The sequence below is a fragment of the Bufo bufo genome, chromosome 3 (assembly GCF_905171765.1).
Source record: "Bufo bufo chromosome 3, aBufBuf1.1, whole genome shotgun sequence".
Lineage (NCBI taxonomy): Eukaryota > Metazoa > Chordata > Amphibia > Anura > Bufonidae > Bufo > Bufo bufo.
The window spans coordinates 544,142,261-544,169,795 of NC_053391.1; the positions used below are offsets into that span (position 1 = coordinate 544,142,261).

Here is a 27,535-nt window from a genome sequence, read left to right on the forward strand (position 1 = left end):
TGATTTCAGTGATGTGTCACTTATGAGCTAAAAGTAAGTGGTTGCCGAGAACCAGCATCATAACCATTGCAGCACAGGCCTTGAGAAGAGTTAATTCTACCTGAGAAGAGTCCTGGTTATACATAATCTCCTGCTCTCCCCCATCTGCTGATGGTTGGCAGTTCTTTCCTAGAGAGAAAGGGAGAAAACTAGGTAGAAGACTGTCAGTCATCGGCAGGAGAGCAGGAACTCATGGATAACCAGGACTCTTCTCAGGTGGCCGTGACTCTTTTCCAGGCCCAGTCTGCAATGATTGTGATGTTGGTTCTCGGCAACCACTTAATTTTAACTTATGAATGACAGATCGCTGAAATCATCTCACCTGTCTCTACGTTATTCTGCTGTTAGTATGGGCAGCATAAAGATGATGACAGGTTCCCTTTAAATGCATTGTCTGGGATTTTGATATTGATGGCCTATCCTCAGGATAAATTATTAATATCTGATCTGTGGGGGTTCGACTCCTGGCACCCTCGCTGATCAGCTGTTTGAAGAGGCTGTGGCGCTCGGTGAGCGCTGTGGCTCTTCCTAGGCCAGTGACGTCGTGTACATCAGTCGCATGACTAGGCGCAGCTCAGTCTCATTCAGCTGAATGCGCTGCTGTGCTTGGTAAGCTGTGAGGAGGTCTCTTCAAACAGCTGACCAGTGGGGGTGCTGGGTGTTGGACTCCCACCGATTAGACACTGATGACCTATCCTGAGGATAGGCCGTCAATATCAAAATCCTGGACAACACCTTTAAGTGGGCAATAGGATAATCCGATGTAGTCATTGGCAAATTTAAAGGGATTATACAAAGTATAAAGCATGCCCCCCATTCCCTGGCCCCTCATATAGATTATACTTACCCCGCCCCTCTGCGGACACGTCGCTCCTGATCCCCGCACGGCCGCCGCTGCATCTCCAACATCCAGGAGATGCAACTGTGAGCGGGGTAAGTATAATCTATATGAGGGGCCTGGGCATGGGGGGAATGTTTTAGACATTGGATAACCCCTTTAAAGAATTAGAATAAAATGGTTTGCTTTTTTCTATTTTGCCCTAAAACCACATTTGTCAGTGTGCTATGCTTAGTATTGTCACTAACAGACACAGCTTATGGGTAATGTGCTGTTTATGACATCCCCTTTAAGGCTGTGAACATTAGAAACAAACAGACTTAAGGAAGCTTCATGACCTTTTATGTTTTTTTTGTTTTTATTTTCTTTCACTTCTTCTTTCTTTTTTTTTTAGTTTACGATTATTTCAGAAGTTTGATAACTTCCGAATACTTGTGTGTGGAGGCGATGGAAGTGTTGGCTGGGTTTTGTCTGAGATAGATAAGCTGAGCTTGCACAAGCAGGTCAGTATGCGTAGCATTTCACAGAATATTGCACTGCGGCTGTTTCTTTTATTATATAACCCTTATGTAAATGATGTGCTGTGGTATTTTTAGTAGCAGTGGTATACCGGAAACTGGCTGCTCATGGCTTTTAACCATTTTCAGGGGAAATAGGTGAATGTAGACTCTACGGGATCTTTATTGATCAGCTAACCTCAAGGGCGACTTGCTTATCAGAGGAGGGGGGGGGGGGGGGATGTCCCTTTTGTGACAACCACTTGAAACAACAGTGATCCTCTGATATAACCTCTTTTTAGCTAAAGGCTTTGGATCATGTTTTCGTCTGTACCGGTCTTCCTCTTAATTATACAAATAAAGGAATTGTATGTGTATGAATAAAAAATAAATAATACTAATTTTCCATACATGCTTTGTATTATTCATTTATCGTATGACAGAGGAGAACTTTCATTTTTTGACCTGAATTATTAAAGGTGATGGCACTTATCATGTAGAGAACGTTAATACAAGACACTTACTAATGTACTACTGTGATTATCCATATGGCCACGGCCACCGCTGCAGCATAGATTTGAGGTACCCGGGACGGGAACTGCTGTGCATGCGTGCCTTTGTGCGCTCCCATGGTCCCAACCACCAGAGAGGCCAGCGCTTTTTGGTATAGTGTGCAAGCACGTCCACCGCTACTGGATTGCAGGGTGGTCATATCCCCTAGAAAGGAGCAGTGTATAATGTGATGGAAAAATGAATCCAGCCAGCAAAGGAGGCAATATGGACAATCACAATACATTAGTAAGTGCCTTGTATTCATTTTCTCCACATGATAAATGTTATTTGCTGAAGTGTAACTTCCGTGAAGTTGAGCTGCGATGCCAGACACAATCCATGGACAGGTGTAGCACAGATTTTTGAAGAAAACAGCCATGTTTTTTCAAATGCTGTAGAAGCCCATTAATAAGTAAAATGAGTGTGGTCCATGGCAAACAGTGAATTTCCTGGTAAGACAGATTGCACGGATTGTCTTTCTATTGTGTTCCATACTTTTAAGTAATCTTGTATGCCTCTATATAATTATATCTACAGTGTCAACTAGGAGTCCTTCCCCTGGGTACTGGAAACGACCTGGCGCGGGTGCTTGGTTGGGGTGCTTCCTGTGATGACGACACACAGTTGCCTCAGATATTGGAGAAGCTAGAACGTGCCAGCACTAAAATGTTGGACAGGTACGATTTCTTTCAAACCCTTTTCCATAAAGACTTGTCCTTTTATCTTCCTCTGTTGTTGGTCTCTTTCAGCAGTTTACTAGTCCTTGGTACCTGAAGGACCTATGTCTGACCTAAACTTATGGATGCTATCAGCTAATTATGTATATTTGGATCCACATGCACCAGGGCTTAGTAAATCCAACAGACATGGCCAACAGTCTCATGAGAGACAGCATTATATTTGAAGCTACAGTCTCTCCCCAGATAGTTGATTAGGGGAGAGAAGGATCCGGTGAAATTAATATTTTCACCCCATCCCTTTTTTCGCCCAGGAGATGAGCTGCCACCAGAAGTGTTTGGCAGCGTCTTTCTCCGCTCTCCCCATAGAATACACATGACACTTTCAACTCGTGCGTGAAAGCCGTGAGAGAGTCAGGAGAGAGCTGTCGGCCATACAGTCATTCAGCCAACAGTCCGACAGCTATTGAATGTGTATGGGGCCTTAAGGCTTCTCTCACATTTGCATCGGGCATTCAGTTCTTCTGTACCATCATAAGAACAGGAAAACAGAATGTAAGTCATGGACTGATCCGTCAAACAATGGACACCAACTGTGCCCAACAAACCCTGTTGATTATAATGGGATCCGTTGGGTTTCTGTCATGGCGTCCATCATTTTACCGGACATAATAGCACAGCATGCAGCTCTATTTCATCTAACATTTTTGACAGACTTTGCAAATGAGGCGTCAAATGGAGCCTCCAACACATATGAGAACAAAGCTTTGGTCTTTTTTTGCATTGAGCTTGTTTAAGACGATGTCTTATTAAGTATTGATTGTGTTGTTTGCTACTGTTTTAGTGGAGAGTTATTGATGTTGTTGTGACCGTCTTACGGCAGCCATACACTGCTCCAAGGCAAAGCCCTAGTCTCTGGTGAATGTGTTGTAATTCTCAGACATTGTGCGGAAAGCAAAGCTAGAAATTGTTGCTACTAGAATATTCCCAACTTAGAATATGTGTAGAGCGGGGGTCAGCAACCTCCAGCACTCCAGCTTTGGTGAAGCTACAACTCCCAGCATGCCAGGCTGCTTTCAGAACTCCCATACAAGTGAATCGAGCCTGCTGGGAGTTGTAGTTTAACAACGGCTGGAGTGCCTGAGGTTGCTAAACCTACCTGTAGAACGTGGTTATATCATTAATTGCTTCGCTGCGTCACTGCTTTCAAATGGCTTCTATGGAATATGTAGATTTGTAAGGGAATGTGTTGTCAGAAATTGATGGAACGTACAGTTGAAGTCTGGTTTTTGTTATAAACCTCTGTTTATCCTCACAGTTAGAAAAGATATGCTAGTATATATCCAACAAAAAGTTGCATTTATTAAAGTAAATTTGTCATGTGGTTTATGTTGCAGCGTGATGTAGGGACAGAGTCCCTGATTCCATCGAGGTGCCACTGCATCCTTGGCTCCCACTGCAGCTGAAATAACATGAACCATGCTGTAAATGGCATCTCGATGGAATCAGGTCTCTGTGTCACATGTTGTTCTCAAATCAGGCAGCATAAACTTGGTTACTGACCCTCTTTAAAGGCCATAAACACTTTTAGGGACACTTTTTAAATTGCATTCTACTTATTTTGGGTTAAAATCATTTTTGCTATTGGTTTTTATTAAAAAAATTTCCAACAGTTTTTGTGATGCAGGGGTTAAAGTTGTCACCTTGTGTTTACTCGGGGGTCCTGTCAGATGATGGCTCATGTAGAGCTCTTAGCACTGATCTCCTGACCTCATGAACACAGAGTTAAGCCATATTCTTATCAGTTTGATAACAGTTTAGCTATAATCAGTGTTTATGAGATCAGGAGAGAGCTGACAGCACTCAGAGGAAACAGAAGGTGACAGTCTGCAAATAGACAACTTTAACCCCTGTATCACAAAAACTGCTGGAAATTGTTAATAAAGAGCAATTGCAAAAATGTAGCGAAATGAGTGAAATACTATCATAAAAACAAAATTACCCTAAAGGTTTCCATAGCCTTTAATGCCTCCTTATATATATGCAATTGGCTTAGTTTTAGAATTATACTTCAGGTGCTATTGAACCCAATAGTAATCGGAACTTGCCCCTTTTGAAGAAAGGCAAACACAACTGGGAGAAATGTATTGTAGTTTTAATTTCCATACTATGTAACTATAAATTTACTTTAGGATTTAGTAGCAGTGTGCCTTTTATTGTCATCTCGATGCTTGCTGTCTCTCCAGATTCTAACCATGCACTTGTCTGTGCTGCCCAACACAGCATTCTTAAAGTCGATCTGTCAGCAGATTTGTACCTATGACACTGGCTGACCTATTACATGTGCGCTTGGCAGCTGAAGGCATCTGTGTTGGTGCCACGTTCATATGCGCATTGCTGAGAAAAATGATGTTTTAATATATGCAGAATGAGCCTCTAGGAGCAACGGAGCGTTGCCGTTACACCTAGAGGCTCAACTCTCTCTGCACTGTTATTGTCAGGACTAGGCGTTACGATGTTTTCACTGCCTGGCCCTGTCAAAGTGCAGAGGGTGCGGCAGTTGCAGAGAGAGCTGAGGCTCTAGGTGTAACAGCAATGCTCCCATTGCTCCTAGTGGCTCATTTGCATATATTAAAACATCATTTTTCTCAGCAATGCGGGCTCATATGAACCTGGGACCAACACAGAGGCCTTCAGCTGCCAATTGCACATGTAACAGGTCAGCCAGGGTCATAGGTACAAATCTGCTGACAGATGCCCTTTAAGAAAGCTATGAGTATATGCATTAAGCATTCTTGTCATTGTAGATGGAGTATAATGTCGTATGAGTTGAAGTTACCGCCAAAAGCCTCAATACTTCCCATATCTCCAGAAGAGGAGTCTGAAGAGTGCCAAGTAAGTGTGCATCTACAGTGTCTCTTTTTACATCTACTGTAAAAATCAGTGTATTAGAGTATCAGTATGTGCCTTGTATGTGAAGTCTAGTGTTAACGAAGACCTATCATCATTTGGAAGATCGTTAAGTACGTATACCAGCTAAGGGTACTTTCAGACTAGCGTTAAAGTTTCCCGGTATTGAGGTCCGTCACAGGGGCTTAATGCCGGAAAAAAACGCTTCAGTTCAATCCTAATGCATTTTGAATGGAAAGCATTCCGTTCAGTATGCATCAGGATGTCCTCAGTTCAGTCCCTCTTACAGTATTTGTCCGGAGAAAATACAGCAGCATGCTGCGGTATTTTCTACGGCCAAAATTCCAGAACTCTTGCCGGAATGTCGGATCCGGCATTAATTTCCATTGAAATGTATTAATGCCGGATCCGGTACCACGTGTTCCGGAAAACCTGATCCGGTTTCCTGATCTGCGCATGCCCAGACCTTTAAATCTGTGGGGGAAAAAAATACCGGATCCATTTTTCCAGATGATACCGGAGAGACGGATCCGGTATTTCAATGCATTTGTCAGACGGATCCGGATTCGGAAACAAATGCTATACTTTTACATACGGATTTCTGGACCTCAAACACAAGTGTGAAAGTACCCTAAATCCCACTGGTCTCTTGAGCAATGCACTGTATTTATTATCTCGCATTTTGAAGCTTTGGTCCCCCCACAAAAACATTGTCTTCTATGTAATGGAAGTGGCGACTACTTCACTTTTCTAAAGGCAGCGCCGTCTTCCCTGCTGCTGAAATATACTTAATCTTGGTCATCTAAGCCACTGTATGGGTGTTTCACCATTTTATGAAGTCCACTTCTGTTTCTTACTGAAGACCAAAATCACACGTGCAGTTTTTGTGGCAGTTTATTTTTTTTTGCCAAACACAGGAGTGGATGTCTTTCCTGTATACTTTCTTTCATTTTGGACCACCTCCTGGCTGAAAAGACTGCATTGAAGTAAATTCCACAAAACGCCTTATGTGATTTCAGGAAGGTGTTTTTTTTGTTTTTTTTTTATGTTTTAGATGAAAAAAATGTTTTCTCCCATCTGAATTTTTCATTTGGAAAGACTAACAAAATTCAGTGTTTACGACACTGAAAAAAATCAAGCTATAGGAATAGAGTAAAGAGAAACCTATATAATAATAATTTTGCCACTTTCAGATATCTGCATATGAAGACTCGGTGGCCACTCATTTGGCGAAAATTCTCAATTCAGACAAGCATTCCATAGTAATATCTTCTGCAAAGTGAGTCGTCTGCACGTCCGCTGTTACACTGCAGGCTTTTGTGCCCCAGAAACCTTCACATTTTTAGTCTTTTTTTATTTTTTATGCTGTGTATGTTTACCAAGTCTTACATTTGTTCTACTGGGGCATCATGAATCCTACCAATACCATCTAACGATTCTTTCAGGTCTGTTTTATTGCTAGGTTTAGTTTTTATTACATAACCAATTTTGTCATATTCCCCATGTTCATATTTGATGACCATGCCGGTTGACTCTGCTCCTCCCCTCCCCTTTAAATGACGGCACGCTTTCTTTGATACTATAATGTACTAGGAGCATAGGTTCACCTTGTGGCCACCATCAGACACCTATTTAGAGTAATGTAGAAGGTTGGTGTTGTATGTTCACCTGTCGCGATAAAATCCAACATGTATGTCAGCAGCAGAACTATGAGGCCGACCCTCGGGTTCAGTTTGAACAGCTACAGATTGTCCTTCAGTGGGGCTAATACTCCTCTCTTAGGGCTCATTCAGACGACTGTGTGAATGGGTTCGCATCCGTTCCGCAGTTTTGCATAACGGGTGTGGACCCATTTATTTCAATGGGGCCGCAAAAGATGCGGACAGCACACGGTGTGTTCCCTGCGTAGTTCCGCGGCCCTGCAAAAAATATCATCATCTTGCCCGCAATTGCGGACCAGAATGGGCAATTTCTGTATAGAGCTAGCCGTGTGCCTTCCGCAAAATGCAGAAAGCACTTGGGCCGGTATCTGTGATTTGCGAATCCGCAGTTTGCGGACCGCAAAGCACTCATGTCCATCTGAATGAGTACTTAGGAGCAGATTCTGTGTAACATCCTATTTATTTGCGTGGCTGACATTTTCTGCTGCATGTGAATAGCACTGAGGATTGTCGCCAAATGTCAGCGTGGGTTCAGCTCAACATCTATGGCAAATCTGAGCGTGACCTCTGCATGACGCTAAGGAGCGGTTCAGGAACAGATAGGGAATCGGGTAAATAGGAATTCTCCCTCGTTTCTCCGATAAAGTGGGAAACGAGACGACACCATAAAATGGATAACGTATATGGTAAAACCGTGCTCTGTACATTTACCCTATGCTGTAGCTCATCTCTGCTGTTACTCTTCATTGTATTTCCTCCTCAAGGGTTTTGTGTGAGACTGTAAAAGACTTTGTGGCAAAAGTTGGTAAGACTTATGAGAAACCACTGGAGAATTCAGAGGAAGCAGAAGTGATGGCACTGAAGGTAAGCATGTTTTTTCCCCTCTGGTTAGTCTTCTTTATGCCTTTAACCGTTATTTCTGTGTGCACGTATATTTTACAGTTAGCTTTGTAGATCTCTTAGGCTGAGTTCACACTTCAGTTATTTGGTCGGTTATTTCCATCAGTTATTGTGAGTCAAAAACACAGAACAGGTGCAGATCTTTCCATTTTACCTGATCTCTGAGTAGGCGTCACTACTGGGTTTGGCTCACAGTAAGAGCTCATTTACACGATCATATCTGTTTTCGCAGTCTGCAAATTGCGGATCCGCAAAACATGGATACCGGTCGTTTGCCTTCCGCATTTTGCAGAACGGAACATCCTTCTCCATGATAGAAATGTCTATCCTTGTTCGCAATTACGGGCAAGAATAGGACACGTTCTATATTTTTTGCGGGGCCGCAAAACAGACATACGGATGTGGACAGCACACGGTGTTTTGCAGCCCCATTAAAATGAATGCGGAACCGATGCAGACAGAAATATACGGTCGTGGGAATGGGCCTTTACTGATGGAAATAACTGACTTAGTGCCGATCTCATAGCTCTCATTGCAGTGAATGGAAGCTACACAGTGTGACTTGGCAGTTACGGAAGCAGCCTACCTTGTTCTGCTAGGTTTACTTACCTCCGATTCACTACAGTGGGAGTTAGGGAAACGTTGGCAAAACGTAAAAAATATACTTATTTAGTATTGCTGTATTTTTATTGAACACTAGAATAAAATTAGATTTTTTATTTTTGTTTCATCCCATGAATGGTGGAAGCACGCAAAAATAATTGTTTGTTACAGGCGAATGCTATCTAACCGATTAACTATATGCAACTCCAAAATACAACTAGTCCTGCTAAAAACAAGCCCTCATACAGTTACATGGCCCTTGGAATGTAATTATTGGAAAAAATATCTTTATAGAGGTTATCCAACGTATTTAAATGTCTCCCCAAAGCCCCTAAATATGTTAACATATATATATATATATATATATATATATATATATATATATATATTATTTATTTATTTTTTAAATATACTCACTGCTTCATCCTTGGTGTTTCCATTGCTGCCACTCCAGTCCTCACCTCAGGTCTGTGTTTACAGCGGAGATGATGCCGGATATGGCACATGCCTGCTGCAGCCAGTCCCTGGCCTCAGTGTAAAGTTTATTTTCATCAATTACTCTAGCTCCCATTCTTCCTTGGATAGTTTTATTTTTTCTTTTCAGATTGACCTCATTTGCAGTTTTCTCTATGCTTGATTCTTACTCCCTGGTTTGTCATGTGTCTGCCGTCCCATCATGCCTTAGGGTAGTGGGATGTCCTGCAGATCATCTGACACTAATCACACCCCTTGTTCTTATCAATTACGCTACCAACATACGAGATTACAAGGCTCCAATGCAGGACGTGTCCAACAGCAACCGAATATCAAACCAGATCTACCCCAGGGTGCAATGTTAGTCTAGTTTTAATCATAGTCATAGTATTTGGGAAAGTGATATAACGCTGATATCTGGCACTGATATAGCAAACCTCTTTAAGGATGAGTATACAATCTTTTCTTATTTTAACAATTTTTTTAAGGCTTAGGGGAAATTTTCAGATAGCTCAAACTCCTTTATGGCACAGTATAGGCTGGCCCTATTCTATGGAATCTATGGTGTAATAGTTACTACAGGAAGGTGCCGAAAGCAGTAGTGACAAATGCATCTACCGTCTAATATTCACTAGCTCTCACAGTATAGCAGTATCAGGCTCCATGCCAATAGACAAAGTGAAATCAGGTTCATACAGTATTTCAAGTTCAGAATATTTCTAGGAATTGCAGTGTAGTAAACCCAATGTGATCTTTGTGATTCTTGTATTTTAGTGTTCTACCTTGAATGAAAAGCTTGATCTGCTACTTCAGACCCTGCATGCAGAAGCTCAGGCGGCGCCGCTGTTGGCACATTTAACACCACCTATTGTAGAAGAAGAGGTAGAAGATGAATTCTCCAGTGAAGACTCCCTCTCGGAGAGCAAGGAGCAGTTGACGGAGAGCATTGCAAAGTCTTCCACCCCAAAGCTCTTCAAACCTCGGGAGCAGCTCATGCTGCGAGCCAACAGCTTGAAAAAAGCAGTCCGTCAGATCATAGAACAAGCGGAGAAGGGTGGGTGTTTTGTTGGGCCTAGATTAATATGATGAAATGTGTCATGATTCGAGGCATTACAAAAGCCTGGAAATGGATTGGAGCTGCTGTAATACTGGGATTCTACAGATATTATGAGTATCGCCCAGACAGATTACTGAAGCCAGTTACCAATACTTCAGCCATAAAAATGTATATGATAAATCACTAAATAATATATGTAACCTGAGAATTATAGGTTTTCTACACCCGGTTTCGCACTCTTACAGCATAGCATATGTGGCAAGAGAGGGAGAGGCGCTCATAGGGTAATAGTTTCTTAGTGAATTGGCTTAAAAAGAGGTAATGGTTATGCTCACCTTTTCGTGTTGTGCAAGCATAGGCACAACACTAGTGTAGGCGTATGTTTAAGTGGTGGTCGGTGCTGCCGGTATCATTCGCTCCTCACTTGTGGAGTTGCCAGTCCTCCTGGAGGAGTGATGAGAGACAAGAGAGGGGTGTGGAGTATTGGTGGTCCACTGTTTAGGATACCTCCTGGCGCAATAACACGACCTCAAGTGGTTGGAGACAATCCTGACAACGCGTTTCGGAGTAGACAAACACTCCTTTTTCAAGTCTGAGGCTGTATATCCATGTGCATATAGCGCGTCTTTCCTCTCTTACGGCATAGGAAACTTGATGGGACGTTATCACTGTTTGGTGATGCACACAGTATGGGTATACATATAGTTAGGGGTCTTCGGTGGCCTTTTACAATAATATTATTTGCATGACCAATAACTGGAGATTTTTCAAGATTTTTCAAGACCAGCATGTGCTGTACTGGTCTAGATATCCCCTGCGCTGCCGGTGGATGTGCATAGTTTATGGCGAGGTGCAGGCATACATTGTTAAAGGGAACCTGTCATCAACTTTCTGCTGACCGTACTGAGGGTAGTATAAAGTAGTGACAGAAATGCTGATTTCAGCGGTGTGTCACTCATGAGCTAAAAGTAAGTGGTTGCTGAGAACCAGCATCATAATCATTGCAGCCCAGGCCTTGAGAAGAGTCACATCTACCTGAGAAGAGTCCTGGTTATATATAATCTCTTGCTCTCTCCCCCATCTGCTGATGGTTGGCAGTTCTCTACTAGAGAGAAAGGGAGAAAACTAGATAGAAGCCTGTCAGTCATCAGCAGGTGGGCAGGAGAGCAGGAATTCATGGATAACCAGGACTCTTCTCAGGTGGCCGGGACTCTTACAGACCGCTGAAATCAACTCACCTGTCTCTACTTTATTCTGCCGTTAGTACGGGCAGCATAAAGATGATGACAGGTTCCCTTTAAGTAAAGTACATCATATTCTTAAGGTTTTTTATTTGGGTGATATCTCCTGTGTTGTAGGACTTAGATTACTCTAGTCTCTTGTTGGGTAAATTGAAATAGTGTTGGTTGGAATAGCTCTACCAGGTGATTTTTGTCCAGGTTTGTTGCAGGGCAGAGGATATCCATAGTGCGAATAGTTGTCAGATTACAGGAGCTGAGCTGCAGACTGATATTTTTTACTGTTTCAGCTTTTACTACAATTTGCTTCATTTTGTTTTTGTTTGTTTTGACCACAATATTCCTCATTTCTGTTCACTGTAGTGTACATGGTGACATTTACTCAAGTTAGTGTCACAGAAAATAGCTTCACCCATCATGACTAAGATCTTGGTAGTTACTGAATAATTTAGTATTACTAGGTGAGACCTGTATAAAACCTAGTGCCAATTAGTCCCATTAAAGTACAAGCAAAAATTTTTTTTAAAACCTAGATGATTGATATGGGAAATACATCCACATTTTATTTTCGTTAGTATGTTCCAGTGTAAATGTCAATGGAATATATTTTTTGGGTTAAAAAAAAGTATTATTTTATTCTTTAAAATGTTCCATAAATAAAGAATGAAATGTAGTTTATGATATGTACTTTAGTGGTATAACGGTGCGACAGGCATTGTAGCATTCCCAGAAAGGGTTAAATTAGTGGGCACTCTAAACCTTAGTTTAGAGGGCTGTATGTTTTGCCTTGCATCCAACTGAACAGGACACTTGGTAGGAGCATTTAAAGTAGAGGTCTGACAGCCAGCTGATGTCAACCAATCGGCATTGCCATTGTTTGGCTAAGAGCAGCTGACAAGGCTCTTCTCCTGGATGTCCTTTTCAGTAAAACCCTGGGGCACAGAATGCACCCCCCCCAAGATGCACTTCATATTTTCATAGAATTTTATGATCCCTACAGTGTTTCAAAATCAACAAATGCCTTTCACGTTATGTTAAATTAGAGCTTTATGTCCTAGTGGTGGATGAGCAAAATGCCCACACTGAAGAACAAGAGAACCAGGCTGCCGAGGAGTACAGGAAAGAGTTAGAGGAGTCAAGAGAAGAGGAGAAGGATGACGACACCAAGGACCTGGACCCTTTGTCGGGTATGAGCACATATGTACAGAATGCTGCGCTTGTCAGGGGAATGAATGATGTCTTCAGCCGTTACATAAATAGGTGACTTCATAAGGACTCGGTGTTTCTGGATGGCCTGTAAGATTTCACTTGTACAGAAGAGCGGCGTACTTTCAAAATGTTTCATTACAACCATTCATCTGAGATTCTGTAACCCATTTCTTTGAGTAAACGGCTTTCATCTTCTCCCTCTGTGATCTTAACACACAGTCCCAGTACTACTGGCCTTTTTTTTTATATCTGCTCCACTTAAGAGATGATGGAAGAGCAGCTTCCATATTCCAGGGCTGGGAACGGTAGAAAGCCGAGCCCGTGGATGTTATTTGCGCTGGTGTGAAGATATGAAGTCGGGTCCCTGCAACAAGACATCATTTTCAGTCATTAGGATGGGACTGTTGCTTTTTATCAGAGCATGAACAGCAAAAGGTTATTTTTGATGTAGCCTAGCCGCAGGAGTCCCATCTGTCATCGTAAGGAGCAGCTGTTATACGGCGTCCGCTCGCTTTGTCATGGAGTACAGATGAGGTGAAAGATGGCACTTCCAGATCCTGAGTAACAGTGTAGTGCAAAGGTTACCAGGCGAGTGAATGATTGCTGCACAACATCCAAATCATGGTTTATCCAATGTGTGACCTACACCTCGGTGCTTTCTACTGGAGGTGTAAATGTTTGTCACTCTGTAGCAGGGGCGGACTGGGAGCTTAAAGTAGCCCTGGGGAAAAAAAAACTAAACGAGGCCCCCATGTTGTAGGCAGGTCCAAAGTGACAGAAGGCAGGCAACACAGGTAGATGAGGCCAGCGATACCGTAGTGCAGCCCAAAATACTGCCACCCTCTCTGCAGTACTCCACTGTATCTCCATACTGAGGAGGACAATTGTATTCTGAAGGGGCATAAGTACCTGACATTAATTAATACTGAGAGCATCTGATTATTACAGTATGTACCTGGCTGGTGGCCATGGGGAGTGATCGGTTGGCCCCGTGGACATCGGCCCATTTGGAAATTTCCCTGTACGGTCTATCGTCAGTCCGCTCCCTAGTTTTTTGGGCATAATTATTTTATAATCATACACATTTACAAAATCTGTGGTTAGTAGCATAGCAACAGTCTATGTGACAGTAAGGTGACCACCATGTCCGGGCATACTGTTATGTAAAGGGAGCAGAACATCCTACGGCAGCCTCTCGCTTTCCTTCACACAGCAAGGAGAAAAAAAATGGTTTCAGTGGATGTTTTAGAAAGAAATTCAGAAGAGGGCATTGGAGTAATTGGTACAGCAATGACAGCAGTGCGTTAATGCACCGTGCTTGTACATTTAGGGCACGGTAATAATGCGGGCACAGATAAAGTGCCATCCGCCAAAATCAGAAATGTCTCTGATGCCGAGCTCTGTAGTGGGCACCTAAGAAATGTAAAGATAGGGAGAGCTCTCCTTTTAACATGAGGTCATCCATCCCTAACCGACTCCTATCCCCAGTCATGTGGTAATGGTGCCGAATGTTATATGTAGCAGCCAGGGCCTTACAAAGTCCCACAGAGATGCAGGGGCGGGTTGGCCATAGACCTTACAGGGAAATTTCCCGGTGGGACGATGCCCAGGGGGCCCTCCTCACGGCCAGCCAGTGGAAGTTTTTGGGGATGTATTTTGCGATGGACTGTGGCATTTGGCTCTGTTGGGGTGGTATAATGTGCCACAATATGATATTGCTGGCCCTGCCTTCCATCAATTTGGACCCAACTACAAAACGGGGCCACTTTAAGTTCCCAGTCCGCCCCTGCAGAGATGTCAAATGTAACTGCTTCTTGAGGTGAATTTACACACACCGACAGAGCAGGCAATTATTGGGAAGGGACCATTCATTCCTGATAATTGCCTGCTCGTCAGCTGAGGAAATAGCTGCCTTTTTATGCAGCAATCACCTCCACTGTATAGGGATGAGCCATGGCTGCTGTACGGTGTAAATATGCCTTTAGGCTTTTTTTTCCCTCCAAAATGGATTAATAGGTGCCTGCATGTTCCACATACATGTTGCCGTAAGCTATGTTTTAAAAGTAAAATAACCTAGTGGGACAAGAAAAATGTAAAAAGGTTCAAATTGAATTTGTCTCATATGTAAAAGAATGAGCCTTATCTTTTTTTAACGGAAAAGCATTATTATATAAAAGTGATAGGACCTAGAAATACTATGCATATTTAATATTCCTGTAATTGTAATGACCAGGTTGACATGTTGTTTGTACCGTACGAATTAGTGCAAAGTTTTATGTACATGTAAAGGAAAAATCATACTTATGGTGGGACACAAATGGTAAAACATTGGCTGCATCCTTCTGGGGTTACCTGGGCCGTGCTTGAGTGCTATGTTTGTTGCATACGTGGGAACCTAAGGCTACTTTCACACTGGCGTTTTGGTTTCCGTTTGTGAGATCCGTTCAGGGCTCTCACAAGCGGTCCAAAACGGATCAGTTTTGCCCTAATGCATTCTGAATGGATAAGGATCCGCTCAGAATGCATCAGTTTGGCTCCGTTCCGTCACCCTTCCGCTTTGGAGGCGGACACCAAAATGCTGCCTGCAGCGTTTTGGTGTCCGCCTGACGATGCAGAGGCAAATGGATCCGTCCTGACACACAACGTAAGTCAATGGGGACAGATCCGTTTTCACTGACACAATGCAAAACGGATCCGCCCCCCATTGACTTTCAATGGTGTTCAAGACGGATCCGTTTTGGCTATGTCAAAGATAATACAAACGGATACATGTGGTTGTATTATCGGTGCGGATCCGTCTGTGCATATCCATGACGGATTCGCACCAAACGCGAGTGTGAAAGTAGCCTTACTAAAGTCCCTGTGACCTCTCTCGGGTCGGTACTTTTTTTCTTGTGGTATAGAATATTGTAGTAGACCATGTTATTTTATGCAGAGTGTACTGCGCAGTATGCCTAGACAGTGTCATACATTGGCGGTATACCTCCAGCAGAACTGGCTCGTACAGTCAGTGTACCACGCCATAACCGTAGATGTCACTACTCTCCTGCGGTACATTGGCAGTTGCATTTTTGGTTTTTCCTCTTCTGGAATTGTCAGGTTGGAGTCCTGCAACCTCCTATATAATCATACAAAAGCTTTAAGCTCCATAGCCCTGCGCGGTATTATGTATTATCAATATTCTTCCTTTCACCTACAGTAAAAGCTGCGCCACGTTCTCCAGACAGACGCACAAGCCGTAGTGCTCACTCCCAGAGCGGCTCCTTCTCCAGCCCCCCATTGGCATCTAGTAAGGAGAATCTCCCTGTGTTAAACACTAGAATTATCTGCCCAGGTAAGAAACCAGAACCTTTGAGTGTTGTGTTCTGTGGTCTTCATCCAAATTCCTGTATTATAGAAATTCATATGAGCAAAAAAGTGTAAAATATTAAAATAAGTTCTACTCACCCTATAAGTCTCTTGCCGCTCCCTTTTCGACTCTTCTGGTCCCTCTCAACACAGAGGAAGTGACCGCTCAGCCAATCACCGGCTGCAGCCCTGAGACTTCTCACCAAGTGATTGGTCGAGTGGAGAGGGGACTATGGATTATTTTATTATTTTTTATTTTTTTTATTGAATCCACCGGACAAACCCTTTCACCTTTAACATCTACGCATTTCTATATTTAAAGTCATAAAGTGATTTGGTTGGGTTTTATGACAGTTGTTTCCTCTCATTAAAACAAAGTGGAGCTAACCTTTGTATATAATAGTTCTGTCTGAAATATCCTGTTTTTAGAGATAAAGGAAACATTTCAAACCACTAGACAAACAGGAATAGAGGGTGATCCTTGATTGTTTAGTGATCATAAAACCCCTATAGGTGAAGGGACGTTCAATGTCTTTCAGGGCTGTATTACACCAACAGATTATCTGACCAATTTCTGTCCAGTCAGACCAATAGTTGGTGCGTATAACAAAAGATCTGTGTGTGTAATAGGCCATCGGACCAATGATTGGTCAGAAATCTGTCAGATAATCTGTTGGTGTAATACAGCCCTTACTTCTCCCCTCTTGAACATCACCCATGGTACTTGTGTATGAGATATCTACTTTTTGGCAGTTGTAGCTTGAGGATCAGGGGGGATTAATATGCGTTTTGAGGGTATCAGATTAAAAACCTTGCCAAAAAAATGCAGTTCAGTCTGCAGGTTGCATGTTATAGAGCAGGAGGAGCTGAGCAGATTGATATATAGTTTTTTAGGAAAAGTTTCAGTAAAACTTGTCTATTTAAATTTCTACTATTTTTGACTTCATTGTACACGTGGAGGGTGTTATCAGTGATTGGTAGCGTTCTCTGTGTAGGTGTGTATACATAGATAGATGTCAGTCACTGATAAAATGGCCCTGTGTACAACAGAGTTCAGAAAAGCAGAAACCTAAATGTATAAAATCCAAGTTGTACTGAATCTTTTCCCATAAAACTATATATCAATCCGCTCAGCTCCTCCTGCTCTATAACATGGTGCTTTCAGATTGCACTGCGTTTTGTGATGACAGGTTCTTGTTGAGCCTCTGGGCATCTTTATATAAAATATAGCGTCAGATCTACATTCTTTTTACTTCCTGTTTCTTGCGTTTATTCGCCAGGTTTGAGAGCAGGATTGGCGGCTTCCATTGCGGGCAGCTCAATAATTAACAAAATGTTACTGGCAAATATGGACGCAATTGGTGCTTCACCTTTCATTGATCCAGATTCAGACTCCTTGTAAGTAATATTTATTACAGTATATAAAGAGCTATAATGGTTTGTGGGGGGGGGGGGGGGGGGGGTGTGAGTCATCGATCTTATGCCTATATAGATATTGGGGGTCATTTATTAAAGACATGCCCATCTTAGTAAAAACCCTGCGAGACGTCTGCTGTCTGTACACCAGAAGAGAAATCATCTTCACTTCCGAATCGGAATGGATTTCTGGTGTAACGTGCACTAGTTTGCTGGCTCACATGTTGGTAAATGAGTCGGGTCGCAGAGCTTCTGCCCATGCCCTGCTGCCTCCTGCCCACACCTCGCCCACTTTTTGGAAAAGTGGAGAGGGTGTCGTAAACGGCACGTGCAACATAGTTTGCAACTTTTGTACCCTAAAAGACAGGCATAGAATGTCTGTACATGGCCCCCATTGTCCGCTGAGTTCTGCTGGGGCTGTAGTCTACTATTATATACAGACTGCTTGATCTACACGTTTACTGATGCGCCAGGGTCTGGCAATTTTCCTCTCCTGCACTGTGACCGGTTAGGGTTTGCTGTATTATGGCAATACATAGTAATAAATTTGTTATTGCACTATTAAAGGGGTATTCCCATCTCAGACAATGGGGGCATATTGCTAGGATATGCCCCCATTGTCTGACAGGTGGTACCCGCACCTATCTCTAAAATGAAGCCTTGCTTGCGCGGCCACTGCTCCCATTTATTTCTATGGGGTCGCTGGAAATAGCTGAGCATGTGGTGGGACCCACGTCTGTCAGACAATTGGGGCATATCCATATGCTATTGGCAGATGAAGGCATCTGTGTCAGTCTTCGTTCATAAGTGCCCGCATTGCTGAGAATAATTAAGTTTTAATATATGTAAATGAGTCTTTAGGAGCAACGTGGGCGTTGCCATTACTCCTAGAGGCTCGTCATCACACCTAGCCCTGTCAGTCAAAGTGCAGAGGGTGCGGCAGTTGCAGAGAGAGCAGAGCCTCTAGGAGTAACGACAACGCCCCCATTGCTACTAGCGGCTCATCTGTATATATTAAACCATCGTTTTTCTCAGCAATGCGGGCTCATACAGTACAGACCAAAAGTTTGGACACACCTTCTCATTCAAAGAGTTTTCTTTATTTTCATGACTATGAAGGCATCAAAACTATGAATTAACACGTGTGGAATTGTATACATAACAAACAAGTGGGAAACAACTGAAAATATGTCATATTCTAGGTTCTTCAAAGTAGCCACCTTTTGCTTTGATTACTGCTTTGCACACTCTTGGCATTCTCTTGATGAGCTTCAAGAGGTAGTCCCCTGAAATGGTCTTCCAACTTGGCCCTTTTGCCTTCACTCTACGGTCCAGCTCACCCCAAACCATCTCGATTGGGTTCAGGTCCAGTGACTGTGGAGGCCAGGTCATCTGGCGCAGCACCCCATCACTCTCCTTCATGGTCAAATAGCCCTTACTTTCAAAGTTTTCCCAATTTTTCGGCTGACTGACTGACCTTCATTTCTTAAAGTAATGATGGCCACTCGTTTTTCTTTACTTAGCTGCTTTTTTCTTGCCATAATACAAATTCTAACAGTCTGTTCAGTAGGACTATCAGCTGTGTATCCACCTGACTTCTCCTCAACACCACTGATGGTCCCAACCCCATTTATAAGGCAAGAAATCCCACTTATTAAACCTGACAGGGCACACCTGTGAAGTGAAAACCATTTCAGGGGACTACCTCTTGAAGCTCATCAAGAGAATGCCAAGAGTGTGCAAAGCAGTAATCAAAGCAAAAGGTAGCTACTTTGAAGAACCTAGAATATGACATATTTTCAGTTGTTTCACACTTGTTTGTTATGTATATAATTCCACATGTGTTAATTCATGGTTTTGATGCCTTCAGTGTGAATCTACAATTTTCATAGTCATGAAAATAAAGAAAACTCTTTGAATGAGAAGGTGTGTCCAAACTTTTGGTTTGTACTGTATGAACATGAGACCAACACAGATTCCTTCAGCTGCCAAGTGCACATGTAACAGGTCAGCCAGTGTCATAGGTACAAATCTGCTGACAGATGCCCAGTAGCTCAGTTATTGAAGCACATCTCTCATATGTTCCACTGTGTGGCGACTGTACAATAAATTAGGCCAGCTGTTGTGGTCTTAAGGCGGTCAGTTTAGGTGGGGCTGTTAGGGGGCAGATTTATCAAAAGTGGTGTTAAGGAAATCTGTCTTAGTTGCCCATAACAACCAATCAGATTCCATCTTTAATTTTCCAAAGGAGCTGTGAATAATAAAAAGTGGAATCTGATTGGTTGCTATGGCAACTAAGCCAGTTCTACTTTACACCAGTTGTATAAATATCCCCCACTGACTTTTGAGGGACTAAGGTAGTCTGAAATCTTGAATCTTTTGAGAAGCTCTATTCACCATGCTTTACACTACTGCTGTCTGTGCTTAGGTTGGCTGTTGTGTATAAGCTGTCTGCTGGTTTTCAATTCGGTTTGAATAGAATAATTATAAACGGCAAGCAATGCCTAAGCATAGAAATAGCAGGAATTTAAATGAAAGGAGAAATCAAAGGGGTTGTCTAATCTCGCCATTACGAAGGATAGATGTGGACACAGTCTTGACCACCAGCCGGCCGGTGTTCGCTGTTTCAGTAGCTGCCATTGCGGTGCTGAGTTAGGGATACAGCATAGCTTGCTGTGCTACATTATTTCCATGGCTGCTAAGCATTGCAATGGACGCTTCTGAAACCGCAAGCGCCGGAGTGCTGCACTATGTCCCGGGCGGCCGGTGGTCACATAACGGCGAGATGAGACAACCCCTTTAAAGAAATAGAAGTTGTACTGAATCGTTTTCCACAAAAATATCCATCAGTCTGCTCCGCTCCTCCTGCTCTATAACACGCTGCATGTTCAGTGTCACAAGTTCTCTTGTTTTGTCTGAAACATGAACATGGTTATTCTCTTATTATAGCTATCTATAATCTGTTATTATCTGTTATTTCATTTCCCTCCTCTTCCTTCCACAGAGAAGGTTATTCAGAAAAGTGTGTAATGAACAACTACTTTGGTATCGGTTTAGATGCCAAAATCTCCCTAGAATTTAACAACAAACGCGAGGAACACCCCGAAAAGTGCAGGTAATGACGAATCAATTGTTTTATACAAAAAAGTTGTCAATTACTTACATAAAACACATAAAACTCCAGAAAATTGGCAGATTTGTAACTTTTTAAGTGCCAAATTTGCGCAAATGGGATTTATTCAACCATCGCCACTTTCCGAAAGGGTCCATTCACACATCCGTGTGTGTTTCACGGATCCGCAAAACACGAACACCAGCAATGTGCGTTCCGCATATTGCGGACCGCACACTGCCGGCACTAATAGAATATGCCTATTCTTGTCCGCAATTCTATTTTTTTCGGGAATGGAAATGCGGACCCTGAAGTGCGGGTCCGCAATTCCGTTCCGCAAAATGCGGAGCGGAATTGCGGATGTGTGAATGGAGCCAAAAGGTGATGTGGTGTGGTTAGAGCCATCAGCCCTGGCAGATTTATCATCATCTACGGCAGTTTTCTGGCGTTTACATCGAAACCAGATATTTTTTACAAGTGTTTTATATTATTAGCCGTGTATTTAATTTAGACCATTTGTAATTTATTACAGAAGCCGTACAAAAAACATGATGTGGTATGGCGTTCTTGGAACCAAAGAGTTGCTGCAAAGAACTTATAAGAATTTAGAGCAAAAGGTTCAGCTGGAGGTAATCTGGAGCGGATCGGTCTTAGGCCTCGTTCACATTTCCGTGTGTGCGTTTTGACGTCCATGAAAAATCCATCCGTATGACACAAACACTGCTCAGCTAAAAATTCATTTCCAGAGCATCTCCTACTCATGGTCCATGAAGCTGCGACAGAACACGGATGCTATTCATGTTGTGTTGGTGGTTTTTGCAGACCCATAGACTTGGGCCTCTTTCACACGAGCGTGACGGATTAGGTCCGGATGCGTTCAGGGTGCGTTCAGTGAAACTCGCACCATTTTGCAAGCAAGTTCAGTCAGTTTTGTCTGCGATTGCGTTCAGTTGTTCAGTTTTTTCCTCGCGGGTGCAATGCGTTTTCATGCGTTTTTCCCGAGTGTGATAAAAAAACTGTAGGTTTACAAACAACATCTCTTAGCAACTATCAGTGAAAAACGTATCGCACCCGCACTTGCTTGCGGATGCAATGCGTTTTTCACACAGCCCCATTCACTTCTATGGGGCCAGCGTTGCGCGAAAATCGCTGAATATAGAACATGCTGCGATTTTCACGCAACGCACAAGTGATGCGTGAAAACCAAAGCTCATGTACACAAACCCATTGAAATGAATGGTTCTGGATTCCGTGCGGGCGTAATGTGTTCACATCACGCATTGCACCCGCGCGGAATACTTGCTCGTGTGAAAGGGGCCTTAAATGTGCATGTTTGGTCTGCATTACGGAACAAATTTGTGCATGTCTGATTTTTCCAGTGACCCACAGTCATTGGAAAACCACTGATGTGTGAACAGATACTTTACAATCAGTGGTGACACGTGCTGCCCTTAGAAACCACCATTCTGGTAGTACAGCGTAGTGCCAAAGACCGTAACCTTGTAGTCTGGTTATATGTCTATGTGAGCAGAGACTAGGTGCATGAATTAAAGGGATTGTCCAGTTTCCAATGTTGATGACCTATCCTCAGGATAAGGCCACTTTCACATCTGCAGCATGGATTCTGGCAGAAAACAGCCTGCCGAAATTCTCCAGATCCAACGCTGCCGGATACAAACGGAATACCCACCGGCCCTATTAAGAATAATGGGGTCCGTCCGAGAGCTGGCTGCATTCCGGGAAACATTTTGAGAATCGGCCAGACACAAACCGCTGCATGCTGCGTTTTTGTCTGGCTGGTTGCCGGCATGCTCGGCCGGATCTCCGTGCCACAGATGTGGAAATAGCTTTAGTCCTCAATATCAGATTGGCAGCAACCCTCTGATCAGCTGAACGCTGGCTTCTCTTCATTATTTACCTGCTTGCCCTCGAGCTTGCAGCAGCGAGCAGGTGTAATTACATCCTCCGTTCCATTCATCCGCCAGGTTATGATGCAGGGTACTGGTGCCTGACAATCAGTAGATGCAGGAATGACATGAGCTGCTGCCTATCCTGGTGTGTGGGGTTGTCTTTTGGGTACATGGTGGTATTTTTTTTTTATCTCTAATTTATTTAAAGGCTAGGTTTTATTATCGGCTACCTCCTTTTTGGATCTTTTTGTGCTAGGCTTTAGTCCTGCCTACTACCACAGGGCAGTGAACTGAGCAGTGCGGTAGGTTGGGTGGGTTGCTGCAGCTGTTGCGATGCTGCCATTAGAACAATTGCCCACATTTACAAGGACTAGACCTTGTCTTAAAAAGCACTTCTGTTTGGTGCATCTAGTTTTTGGGAAAATCCACAACTAGCTTGCCAAGGGGGTAATTCTTGGGGGCTGTGGGATGTGGCTAAGGGTACTTTCACACTTGCGTTGCTGGATTCCGGCAGGCAGTTCCGTCGCTGGAACGGCCTGCAGGATCTGGCAATCTGTATACAAATGGGAGCCATTTGTAGACTGATCGGTATGCAAATCCATCTCACAAATGCATTGCAATACCGGATACATCTCTCCGGTGTCATCTAGAAAAACGGATCCGGTATTTATTTATTTTTACATTTTTAAAGGTCTGCGCATGCGCACTAATCCGTCACTAATACATTCCAATGGAAAAAAAAGGCCGGTTCCAGCATTCCGGCAAGTGTTCAGGATTTTTGGCCGGAGAGAAAAATGCAGCATGCTGCAGTTTTTTTCTCTGTCCAAATACCGTAAAAGGATTGAACTGAAGACATCCTGATGCATCCTGAACGGATTGCTCTCCATTCAGAAGGCATTAGGATAAAACTGATCCGTTTTTTTTCCGGTATTGAGCCCCCTAGGACGGAACTCAGTGCCGGAAAACTTTGACACAAGTGTGAAAGTACCCTTAGTGGGAAACTGGAGTGGCCTAAGTTGCACCAGAATTTTGGCATAAAATTCTGGTGCCAAGTAAGCTTAACCAATCGGTGGTAGAAAGTTGTGCACCAGTTTTATCTTCATGAGCCACTGCGATAAACGTGGTGCATCTGTAGACTGCTGCAAGCAATCTGCCCCAGTGTATTAAAGCTGTACTTTAAGCTGTGTACTGTTGCTTTATGCTGTATAGCCTATTTCCTGTCTTCTGTGCTTTACATTATACAAATTCTGGTCATGCAATCGCCTCTTGATGTTTTCTTCATTACTCTCCATTGTTTCATTCTTGGCAGTGTGATGGCCAGTACATCCCCCTTCCAAGTCTCCAGGGCATTGCGGTGTTAAACATCCCTAGCTACGCTGGCGGCACCAATTTCTGGGGTGGAACTAAAGAGGATGATGTAAGTCAAGCAGAACAGAGGAAGCCTAGTTTTTTTTTTCTTCTTGCTGCGTCATGTAAGATCTGCTTACACTTTCCTCGTGGTATTCTTCGTCCAGTAGCTTGCTTCAGATTCCACGTCGTGGGGCTATTTTAGGCGTGGGAACCTCTGTATATTCAGTGATGGAATCTTGTCCTACAAGAGGTATAAAATAACAAAGACTTTTCCTGGACGTGTGATGACAGAGTAGTCTTATGGGAGAGTGCAGCGAGATAAGAAAACCGTGTCAGAGGTCTGTTAGGTGCATTCAGTCTTACCAGTTACTTACTCCTATTGACCCGTAGACTCACGTTTCCAACAAACTGGTATTAAAGGGGATGACTTCTGGACAACTCTTGGACTTTTGATGTTAAGCTTAAAGGGAATGGATGATGCACCCCTGCACTTTTCACACAATTTCATTTCATTTAATAGAGAATGGTGTAACTAGGGCTTTTCTAAATCACTTCATTTAAAAAATCTGCCTGCATCCACCTGAAAACAAGCTGTAAAGTCATGGCCACTAGGGGTCTCCCTTCCACCTAAGTTGCTGTCCACTGCCTGTTGTCAGGCAAGATCCGTCCCTAGGAACAGACACAGAGGATGGCTCCCAGGAAATGGGGACGTGTCAGAGCTAGTGGAGAACCGGAGTCTGATAGAAGCACTGCTTCTGAACATCACTGCATTTCTGTAAATGTGATCTCTCTCTCCTTATCTGTTCTGTGAGCTCCAGAGCGGAAAACAAACATAGTGGGAAGCAAGGGAAGGGACGTCACAGCAGTACAGTGTATTTTACACGGTACACCTCCTGCTTCTGAGTGAAATACATCTAGCTGTGCAGCTCAAACCGGGAATGATATGGCTGAAGAAACATTAGGGAAGGCCAAACATAACTGTTCCTTCACATTTATGATTGTACAAAGAAGCACAGCCATTATGCAAACTTTTTGAAAACTCATCTACGCTTTGTTTCCAGTGCAAATTCAGCCTTAGAATACTGTGCCAGTTACTATAATTAACTTTACCTGTTAAGAATGAACTTATGCCCCTTAAGCTAAATTAAGCAACCACTGGGGTATTACCCTAGGTTTACAGGCTTAAAGGGCTTCTGTCAGCCAACTAAACCGTTTTTTTTTTTTTTTTGTTTACTAATAATCCCTATACTGCGAGCTCTGCATACATTAAAGTTAAATAATCATTTTGGTTCAGTAGAATTTGATAAAAATTGCTGGTAGCAGCCGCATCCTCTGATCCTAATGACGCCCCCTCCGCATTGTGATTGACAGGGCCAGGGAACGGAATCGTTCTCTGCTGGCCCTGCCTGTTAGCATTCAAAATCTGGCGCCTGCACCGCGGCCGTACCTATCTTCAATCTGCGCAGGCGCACTGAGAGGCGGCCGCTCGCTCCTCAATACGCCTGCGCCGGGTGTAGATGTGACGTCATCGGCGCAGGCGCATTGAGAATGGAGCGGCCGAGCGAGTGGCCGCCTCTCAGTGCGCCTGCGCAGATTGAAGATAGGTACGGCCGCGGCGCAGGCGCCAGATTTTGAATGCTAACAGGCAGGGCCAGCAGAGAACGATTCCGTTCCCTGGCCCTGTCAATCACAATGCGGAGGGGGCGTCATTAGGATCGGAGGATGCGGCTGCTACCAGCAAGTAGCCGCCCTACTTGCTGGTAGCAAGGTAATTTACATATTATAAAAATAGCGTTTTATTAAATTCTACTGAACAGAAATGATTATTTAACTTATGTATGCAGAGCTCGCAGTGTAGGGATTATTATTAAACAAAAAAAAAAACGGTTTAGTGGGCTGACGGAAGCCCTTTAAAGAATGCTACGTCTTCCTCTGTTTATTCCTCCTAGGAATTTATGGATACATTGATAGTTGGGTGTTACCTGTTGGGGGGGATGTCTCTGCACACTCAACCTGTCCAATCACTGATGACATTGTCAAAACACCTAGAGTGGTAGTGCCCAGTTGTCAATTTATTTATACATTTTTAGGAGGAATAACAGAGGACTGGACAAAAAAGAGTTCTAAGAAAAGATGCCTTTGAATTGTTAGGCAATAAAAACAGACATGTAAGGTGATAGATCCTCATTAAAACTAATTTCCTGAAAAGCATGTTACTATAATGTTATCAATACAGACATTAATGCTCTTTCTTTGGCTCCACTCCTGTCAGTCTTTTGGTCCTACTCCTTTCCCACATCTCTCGATTTCTGATTTAACAGGACACAATTTGTACTGTTCTTTCTACTATGATCTGTCGGATATTTCTAATGACATGCCACATATTCTAGACATCCATGATATTTACTTGATGAGTGACTATGCTAATGTTATAGTCGCTGACCCTCCCCCGCCCTGTTCCTATTCATGTCATTCACTGTCCATGAAAATCTTATAGAGATCACCCCATTGTTTTTCATATGACGAGCCCAATCTGGTACCTGAGGCCCACAATGCAATGGATACTTATATGTGCATGTAAAAGCACGAGTCTCGGTTTGTATAGAATTAATTAAAGATAATTAAAGGGCTTTCCAATTTGTTGAAAAATTTCCCCAAGGGGGACGGGTTTCAGATGTTATTAATAATAAATTATGGTATACTCACCAGTTGAAGGTTTTTTCCGAGACTTAAATACTGATGACCTATCCTATCAGTAGTATCGGGACCCCCACAGATTAGCTGTTTGAGAAGGGAGCAATGCTCACAGTAGTGTCACAGTTTTTTCTCCCCTTTTCCTAGGCCAGTGACACCACGTTCATCAGTGGAGCAGCTCAGCCCCATAGAACTGAATAGGGGTGGGCACGATACCAAGCACAGCCGCTATACAATGTACGGGTCTGTGCTTGGTAAGCAGGGAGAAGGCTGCGGCGCTCACAGTGAGCGCTGGTACCTTCTCAAACAGCTGATCGGAGGGGGTTCAGGTTGTTGGATCCCCACCGATCAGATACTAATGACCTATCCGGAGGATTTTGGAAAACCCTTTTAAAGGGTTTCTGTCATGAGAAATAACGTTATGTAGCTGACTGACATTAGCGATGTGTTAACGTCCGCAGTACATAACAGTACGCTTTATAACTTCCTGCCTGCCGCCGTTCTCTTAAAATATGCTAATGAGCCTCTAGGTGCTATTAGGGCGTTGCTTCAGCACCTAGAGGCTTGGTCTACGCACCCTTTGGCACGCCCAGGTCGAGTTGATTGACGTCCGAGTTCTCCTCAGTGTCCTGTAAATCCCGCGCCGTCCAGTTTAGTATTCGGTGCAGTGAGTGAAGGACGCGCTCCTGCTGCTGGCTTCCTCACTACGCTGAAGGAAGGAAGCCGGCAGCAGGAGCGCGTCCTTCACTCACTGCGCCTGCACCAAATACTAAACGGGACGGCGCAGGCGTGGGATTTACGGGACACTGAGGAGAACTCGGACGTCAATCAACTGGACCTGGGCGTGTCAAAGGGTGTGTAGACCAAACCTCTAGGTGCTGAAGCAATGCCTTAATAGCACCTAGAGGCTCATTAGCATATTATAAGAGAACGGCGGCAGGCAGGGAGTTATAAAGCGTACTGTTATGTACTGCGGACATTAGCACATCGCATTTATTAATAATGTTCATATTCAAAGGATATATACATCAAGTTATTGTAAAGCCTAAT

The 27,535-nt window shown here is 43.4% G+C and overlaps 1 protein-coding gene across 5 annotated transcripts in view; it reads left to right on the forward strand.

The window, feature by feature from the left end:
* DGKH (diacylglycerol kinase eta) overlaps nucleotides 1–27,535 on the forward strand; it is a 227,219-nt gene that overhangs the window by 169,622 nt on the left and 30,062 nt on the right. For 3 of the 5 annotated variants that reach the window (XM_040425413.1, XM_040425411.1, XM_040425414.1), the window contains 12 exons: nucleotides 1,272–1,380; nucleotides 2,464–2,603; nucleotides 5,411–5,498; nucleotides 6,707–6,792; nucleotides 7,939–8,038; nucleotides 9,926–10,205; nucleotides 12,490–12,633; nucleotides 15,855–15,989; nucleotides 17,284–17,401; nucleotides 20,424–20,534; nucleotides 21,064–21,160; nucleotides 23,751–23,858. In XM_040425413.1, the coding sequence (XP_040281347.1) occupies nucleotides 1,272–1,380; nucleotides 2,464–2,603; nucleotides 5,411–5,498; nucleotides 6,707–6,792; nucleotides 7,939–8,038; nucleotides 9,926–10,205; nucleotides 12,490–12,633; nucleotides 15,855–15,989; nucleotides 17,284–17,401; nucleotides 20,424–20,534; nucleotides 21,064–21,160; nucleotides 23,751–23,858 (1,516 nt within the window). The remainder of the gene's footprint in view (nucleotides 1–1,271; nucleotides 1,381–2,463; nucleotides 2,604–5,410; nucleotides 5,499–6,706; nucleotides 6,793–7,938; nucleotides 8,039–9,925; nucleotides 10,206–12,489; nucleotides 12,634–15,854; nucleotides 15,990–17,283; nucleotides 17,402–20,423; nucleotides 20,535–21,063; nucleotides 21,161–23,750; nucleotides 23,859–27,535) is intronic. The other 2 variants (XM_040425415.1, XM_040425412.1) reach the window with 1 other exon arrangement.